Here is an 8342-nt window from a genome sequence, read left to right on the forward strand (position 1 = left end):
GCATTTGAGTCGTTCATGATTCATTCGATTCATCAAGGATTAATTCAGCAATTCATCCGTTTATTCATCAATTAATTCACAGACGAGTCCATTGATTCACGCAGCGATGTTGGCGGTCACCCCCCCGCCCCCGAGCCCCAGATCCACGCTCTCACTCAAAAATCTACTTCGGCTTTCGCCCAGAGTTGCCGAGTATCTCACGGGGGGAAGGAACCCATCAGCACTGCCTTTAAACAAGCAAGCCCGCGTCCGGAGGAAGGGAGACAGAGCGCCTCTCGAGAGAAACGACCTGGAACGCTACTGGGCAGTTGGGAGGCAGTCGCCCTCCAACAACAACGGAGGACAATCCTTCCCCCCCCCGCAACTACGATTAGCAGGGTGCGAGATAAGCTCGACATACAGGGCAGAGGGGAACGACGCTCACAACAAGCGGAGCGCCGGGCGGATAAAAGACACTGGAGAACGTTGGCAGAGTGGGGAGCACAGGCGGTGCATCTGCCAGTCGTCTCGGTCAGCCCATGGTACCTGGGGGTCTATCCCGTGACCTCCAGCCAGCAGCGAGCCTTCGACACCAACTTGACGTGGCGTTGGCCACGTGTGGTTTTGGCCGCACCAAGCCCCCCCCCTCGTGTGCCGTCGCCGGCTTTCACGGGCGCCCGCTAATGGCACTTGCCCCGACAGTCTGCTAAGCAAAGTCTACACGGGGGGATCTTTGTACGAACTTCGTGAATCTAATAACACTCCGTACGATCTATGCCCCGCACCCCCGACGATTAGCACGGTTGGCTCCGTGCGGTGCGAAAGAAGTTCAACGTGCATAAGATGCCTGGGCAAAGTTTTTAATTGTTGACAACAGGGATGAGGGGGGAGGGGCATCTGGAGAAATGGAGGTCCCGAGCCAACATGACGGCATTATCAATATAACTCAAACGAGATCACACAACACGGAACGGAAAACAATCGCCCCCCCCCTCCCCGATTGGCAGACTCCTGCCAAGTCGCAGGCTAGTGAGCGAGTCACCTCGTGCCGCACAGGGGCAGCTGCCACTGGGGGGGGGGGGGGGTGGCTCTCGCGCGAGAACAGAGCCGCGCCGTCAACACCCGGCGACGCTGGATGTGTTAATCTCCAGCGGAATCGGGGTACTCGCTTTATGGGACGTCCCCGGAACAGGATGATGGGCCGAGTCGATAACCATTGGGGGAAGAATTTGCGACGTTTCGATTGCGAGCGACTGTAGCTCAGGGGGTCTGCAACCTGCGGCTCTCTTACGGGGCTCCCTCGTGACGTAGCGCATGTGCCCCGTGTGTTCACGTGCATTGCGGCTCTTGAAATATCGAGCTCTCTACCGAATCCGAACCAAAAAAAGAAAATGTCTGCTTCTCGTTATTGTTGGTTGCCGATCCCCCTTGGGATCGCCCTTTCGCTCGCGAGCCGATTGCTCTTCCTCCGGGCCCAGCTGGGCCGGCCGCTACGGAACGAGGACGCAGACCGAGTGGCTAGGCCGCCCACTAGCCGGAGTTCACGGTGGTTTTTTTTTAGCAGCGCACCATTTCTTGCGTTGGAGACAATGGCCCTGGGAATATATGACGAGGCATTGAAAGCAAAATTGTTAAGAGCCACCGAGAGGGAATGAATAAATAATAAATAAAGTCAGGCCACGCACACTCGGGGCACATTTTAAAGTTGTCTTTGCTCACTAACAAAGATGGCCTTGGCCTGTGGTCGCCTTTGTAACACAACTATTGAGCTCCATGGGCCTTACCAGCTGAAATAAGTCTGTGTGTAACTCTACGAGTGTCTTTGTAACTCTATGAATCTCTGTGTCACTGAATCTGTGTTACTCTATGGCTCTCCATGCAGCTCCATGGCTCTCTATGTAGTTATATGGCTCTCTATGTAACTCTGTGGATCTCTATGTAGCTCTGTGGATCTCTGGATCTCTACGTAACTATGGCTCTCCATGTAACTCTGTCTCTATATTTAACTATGCAAGTGCAATTTCCTGTAACTGTCGCCATAACCGAAACCGTTGGGTTGTGGTCGTCCTTAACAGCTGTTAAGCTCAATTAGCTTTACCAGCTGAAGGAAAGTCTGAGCCTGTTTGCTTTTATAGCTGTGCGCATTCATTCCCATTTATGCGTTATCGGGATAGTAGAGATCACAACTCTCGTAACGATGATCAAATACGAACCGAACTGTAGCTAAAAGTCGTGTTGCTATCGTATCTTAACGGAATGTATACAGCGCCTTAACCAAGGCGCTTTACAAAGAATTAACAGCGGTACAGCGTGTGAATGTAATGGGCGAGATGAGGTGAATTAAATAGAGGAGAGGAAGCAATGGGAACATCTGTGATGCGTGAATTCGGTGAAAGCGAAATTGATGACAGGAAATGATTGATGGACTTACACCAGCGAATACTGGCCACGTTGAGTGAAGCTAAGAGTTGCGTTGCTATTACAGACTTACACCAGCGAATACTGGCCACGTTGAGTGAAGCTAAGAGTTGCGTTGCTATTACAGACTTACACCAGAGAATACTGGCCACCTTGAGTAAAAGGGTTGCCCAAACCTTGGGAGACCCAGCCCACAGCAAATGAACATAAACGTATTTTAAGCCGACAGCTATGCACGACTTTGCTGCTGCTGCTGCTGCTAAACAAAACGCATGCTGAAAACATTGTACAATCCCGGTGTGTATGGTATGTCTGCCTTTCTGTCACCTTTTTTTGTTAAAACAAACCAGGCGCGTCCAAGCATTAATTGTACAACTAGCGGTCAGGGCTGAGTGTGGTTATAAAATTGTACAAGTTATCGTGAGGAAGAAGATGCATGATGTCTAGGTATAGATATTAATTCAGGAGCCAGTAACTGTGTGGTTTAGCCTTACTTGGGGCGAGGCTTAAGGGGCATGGCCAGAGCTAAAACCATAGCCCTAACCTAATTGAGATTTAGCCTTGCTATTTGACTGTGTGCGGGTTAGAGTCATGGTCATGGATAGATCCACAGCCTTAACCTTCGTCTTTTTGCTTCCTTGTTGGGCTGGGCTAGGCTTAGAGTGAAAGAGTCAGAGCCAGAACCAGGGGCCCCAGTACATCACCTTTGCTAGGGGCCCACATCATGTAAATACAAATAAATTAAACAATCTTGTCCTGGGGAGGGCCCCCAGTACCCCCGATACCCCGGTAACCCCTTTCTCCACCTCTCGTCAGGCCTGGCTAAGAACCACAACCCTCACCCAGTTTAACTGCATACTGGGCTGGGTTGAGGTTTGATATCTGGGCTACAGCTGAACCCACAGCGTTCACCTGGTTTAGCCTCACGTTGGGCTGAGTTAGGGGTTGAGTTAATGACCAGGCTCGAACCACTGCCCTAACCTGGTTTAGCCTCACGTTGGCTGGGTTAGGGCTAAAGCCGGCACCGCAGTCCCTAACCTGATTAAGTCGCAATGACAAAACGATGCATGCTGTTAGCCAGGGTTATAAAGACCCTGTGGGTAGAGAGGGGAGTGGAGATCCGGCCCCTCGCAGCGTCTATTTGACGACGCGGAAGTCGCTGTACTCTGCCTTCTCCACGGTTCGCTCCGACGAGAATTCGGCACGGGTGATGCGGCTTTTGGGGCTGCCCTTTGTGCTCAGCCACACCTTCCTGCGGGCAGACAAGCAGAGGTCATCGCAAGAGACGGGGGTTCACGGTGCAACTCTCCCCACGCTTGTGTTGCGTTCGAAACGTCGTGATCTATTTGAATGTTATTTTTATTTTATTTCTACATACGTGACTTTACCAAAAGAACCAATGAGTATACGCATAACTTTGTCGCGGTCTTCGAATGTTGTGCAACGTCGCATGTTAGGACACGCAAACTTGTATGGTCTGTTTTGTCAATCCACTGCTGGACAATGAGGGCCCCCCCCCCCTAACGCCGTACGGCAAACGAGGGATATTTGACCATACTTCACCACGCCGGTCAAGTGCGGGTTGGTGAAGTTGGGTGGGAATGCAGGGCATTGTCGGGCCAACGTTGGAATGCGGTTGGAACCGTTGGACCGACATTGACCCAACGCTGGTCCTACTTGCTGTACTGCCATCATACCCTGGCAAGCCAGGAGAGGGCGACCTTGCAGCTCAGCGGATTTTGAGAGTTTCACGAATGAGTGTGTGTGATCCATCAACCCACACCTCCACGGTGTTGGATTACAGGAATTCGCTACCAGCGATACACGGTGGGATTTTTCCTGCTGATACTTGTGCTGTTACTGCTGCTGCTGTGGGAGTAGGGCAGCCACCTACAGCTGCTCTGTGCGGTCTGGCGGGCCCTGCGCACGCCCCTCCACCGTGTGCCGCTCAGTGTTGCGCACCCAGCCCACCAGGCCGAGCCGCATCGCCTCCTGCCGCGTGTGCTGCTCCACGGGCACACGGGGGGGGGGGGGGGTGGGGTACGGCAGGGACAGAAGGATATGGGGACATGAGGACATGGGGATGTGGACACAGAGGTATGAGGACATGGGAACACAGGGATGTGAGGACACGGGGGGACATGGGGAAACAGGGACGTGAGGACAGGGCGACATGGGAACACAGAGACATGAAGACACGGGGGGACATGGGGAAACAGAGACATGAAGACACGGGGGGATGTAGGGACATGGGGACACGGATGTGAGGACACGGGGGGACATGGGGACACAGGGGGACATGGGGACACAGGGACATGAGAACACAGAGACATGGAGACACAGGGACATGAGAACACAGAGACATGGGGACAAGAGGAACATGGGGGGGGGGGGGGCATAGGGAAACAGGGACATGACATGGTGGGGGTATAAGGACATCGGAGACCCTAACCTCCTCCTTCAGGGGTCCTACCCTCCTTTCTGTCGAGTGCCTTGCGTTTGTGCCAGGCAGCACTTGCAGACAGCACTCTAACTTCTGGCCTTTTAGAGCAGTGTTTGACAGACGGGAAGAAACTTGAGTACCCGGACAAAACCCCACAACGTACATTCAAAGGTCTGCACAGATGGGATCAATCACCCACTTACAGTACTGCCATCTCGTTGGCCACCTCAGACTCTACTGGGTTTGGGCATTTCACAAATCTGTGTTCCACCAACCCTTTGCCTCAGAGGCATGTGTCATTCAACGTAGAAGTTCAAACAGGCAGCAAATGTATAATTGCTTGAATAGATCTTACGGATTAAAATAAACCAAGGGGGCTAAATGCAAAGAGTGAGTGACGTGAAAATTGCTTACCTTTCTAAAAAAGACACCTGCAAAACAAAGCAGCAGAGGAGGCATGGGTCAGAGTCAGTTAGTACAGGGTTGGGTTTACACTGCTCAAACAAAACTGGTTTTAGTAGCTCGGCCAAATGAAAGAGGCCATTGCCAATAATGCCACCACACCCTGCCACCGCTTGCTTCCTTCCGACAGATTCCACAGCCTTTGTGAAGTTAACAGCCATACTCCAAAGGCCGCTATAGCAGTCTTGTCACAAATGCCATCCGACTTTAGACTTTCTCCTTGTTACCACCCTCTGGGTATCACTGCAATGCTCGTCTCGGATACCTTTGAACTATTAACTAACGATAGGTAAGTTCCACTGAGCTACGTAGTCCTTCTTCAGAAGCGACCTGGCCACAAATGACAGCTCAACAAAGCGGCTTATCACGTGGAAATGTATAGCAGCCAAATGCTCTAAACACACGTCGATTCGAAATGTGGAGGGAAAAACCGGACGTCTCGGAGACAAATCCACGTGACCACGGGGAGATAGACGATGCATGCATTATTAAGAGCATATTTGTTTGCATGTGTCGTGGGTCCAAGACGAGAAGAGACGGTTCTTCAGAGGCAACACGTTTATTTAACACAGGGTCCCTAATACAAAAGGGGTAACGGCCCCTTCCACCCGATACCTGGGGAGGTACAGCCTCCGGCTATCGTGACCTCTATTACTGCAACCACTCTCTATCTCAGCCCTCCGTCTAGGGGGGTCTAGGGGAGGCTATCTGACCTGACCCAGCCAAGGTCCTTGGGTCCCGGCCACTGGCCCACTCAGTGTCGGCCCTTAGAAGGACGTTGGGCCTCCGAATGTTCCCAGGGTCCAACCACTGGCCCACTCAGTCTCGGCCCTTAGAAGGACGGCGGGTCCTGGGGGGTTCCAGGGTGCTATTCTAAGCTGGCTCTTCAAGTCTTCGGCTTAACGATGACTGCCGAACCCGTTCAAGGGTCCGGATTTTATACCCACTCCAGGGTCTCTCCGCCCCTAGCCACGCCTCCCTTCTGGAACGTTCTAGGGGGCCCTGGAATATCCCCCAATCCCACTCTTTGGGTCTGGGAATGCGAGTGGTCCAAAGGCCCTGTCCATCCCACTTGGCCTGCATACCACCCCCTGCTGACACGTGTACGCTACTACAGGCAAGTTCCTTCATACAGCCTGTCAATGGCGCTACACATGTATTGCCACTAGTATGTGAGGTTAATGCAGGCTTTGATGCTTTGCAAAATGTATCTATTTGGTGTTTGAACATCTTACCACCTCATGTTTTATTGCAGGAAAGGGTAAACCCTAGTTTTATTTTTCATCGTCTTTTTTTCTTCCGAATCCAAATTATATAGACGTTCCGCTATCGGCATTTCATGCGACAAATTTCCATCCAGAGCTCTGGACATTAAATTAAAAAAACGACTCAGTGCCCCGAATCACAAATACAGAAGAGACGTTTTCACAGCAACACACCCGCGACGCAAGCACCGCAAAGTATCTGGCTCATCAAACACCTCAACGTAAATGTGTCGTTGTTCTACATCAACAATGGCCATACGAATAAAAGAACAAGACATGTAACCTCTGGAAGTTGGCATCACAGAACTAATTCTGAAGCGCCCCCACCCCCCCTGCAATTGCCCCCCACTGCAATTCCCCCCCCCGCCCCCCCTGCAATTGCCCCCCACTGCAATTCCCCCCCCCCTGCAATTGCCCCTTCATCCGCACGAGGTGAAGTTGCAGCTCCCCCGTGACGCCGGATCTGTAATTGACCGCCGTGCACCGCTCAGTCCATCGCCTCGCCAGAGTGGAGAGGCCCAATCGTGGGCGGCTGAGGCCCGGAGTCGAGCCCAGCCTCAACCCCTCTGAGCCACCCCGCAGCTCCGCAACTCCCCGGCAAGTCCCAGACACCCGGAGCGACGTCCCCCCCCCACCCCACCTTGCACCTTGCCGAACACCTCGAAGTCCATCGACGCCAGTGGGGCCGCGTGCGCCGCCATGGCACCCGCCTCTTCTTCTTCTTCTTACTCCCGGTGAGGGCAGCGCTGAGTCGAGGGTAGCGCTGGGATGAGGGCAGCAGTGGGATGAGGGCAGCAGTGGGATGAGGGCTGTAATGGGACTGATACAGCAGAGGGCAGCACGAAAGTGTGGGGTTGTGACCGAGTCCAGATAATCAATTTAAGCGATGAAACCCATTAAGCTGACCAGGCGCTGCAATCCCCGCGCCATTCAAAGTGGCACAAACGCCGCAACCCGGGGCAACAGCGACAACTGCAGCAGTAGCAGTAGCTTGTTGTTGTTTTATATTCCGGGGTCAGGGATCAACCAAGAGGCGACAATTCCTGCTCCTCCTCCCATCACCATCACAACCACCGCCACCATCATCGCCATAGTGATCAAGAACCCCCCCCCCCGCCATGACAATTTTCATACTCTTAGGTTCTTTCGGTAAAGTCACGTAGGTTAAAAAAATATAATAAAATAATAATAAATGAAAATAAATAATTTTATTATAATTTTTTTCCCTACGTGACTTTACCGAACGAACCAAAGAGTTTTTGAATCCTTGCAGTCACGAAAGCTTCAAATCTAGAATTAATGACAAATTTCGTTCGGCGCAGCGGCGGCTGCGGCCATCTTGGGTAGGGAAGGCGCCGGCGTTGTGAGTGGAATGTCCTTTCTGCAGACTCGAGTATTGTTTTTTTTTTAAGACACCGCCTTTAAAATAAAACATGTACAATATGCAATACTCCTTCATAATACGTAAAAAATATTTTTTACGTAAAAAAAAACACTTATTTGTAATATGACCGATTATATGTTACTTTTAAGGCAACAGCGATTTTTGACGAACTCGTTGCATTTCGTTTTTATTATTTGTCGCGTTTGCACCAAAATCACTAAATAAAATTTAATTTGTTCAACTTCCCAAAGGCGCTCGGTTTGTGGTGTTGCTGAGGGCCGCCCTGTACTAAGATGGCCGCGCGTGCCCCCCCCCCGCCCTCCCTGTACTAAGATGGCCGCGCGTGGCCGACTCCCCCGCCCGTCCTGTACTAAGATGGCCGCGCGTAGCC

General features: G+C 52.0%; 1 protein-coding gene across 1 annotated transcript; it reads right to left on the minus strand.

Moving 5' to 3' along the window:
* Positions 1-39: 39 nt before the first annotated feature.
* Positions 40-8253, minus strand: LOC144734658 (acylphosphatase-1-like). The gene is made up of 4 exons (XM_078616943.1): positions 7208-8253; positions 5255-5271; positions 4292-4401; positions 40-3649 (listed from the first exon to the last, which is right to left on the minus strand). Exons 1-4 carry the CDS (start codon positions 7266-7268, stop codon positions 3535-3537), a joined length of 303 nt encoding a protein of 100 aa, XP_078473069.1. The 5' UTR covers positions 7269-8253; the 3' UTR covers positions 40-3534.
* Between the last annotated feature and the right edge of the window lie 89 nt (positions 8254-8342).

The sequence above is a fragment of the Lampetra planeri genome, chromosome 52, assembly GCF_965212315.1.
Source record: "Lampetra planeri chromosome 52, kcLamPlan1.2.h2, whole genome shotgun sequence".
NCBI classification, from domain to species: domain Eukaryota; kingdom Metazoa; phylum Chordata; class Hyperoartia; order Petromyzontiformes; family Petromyzontidae; genus Lampetra; species Lampetra planeri.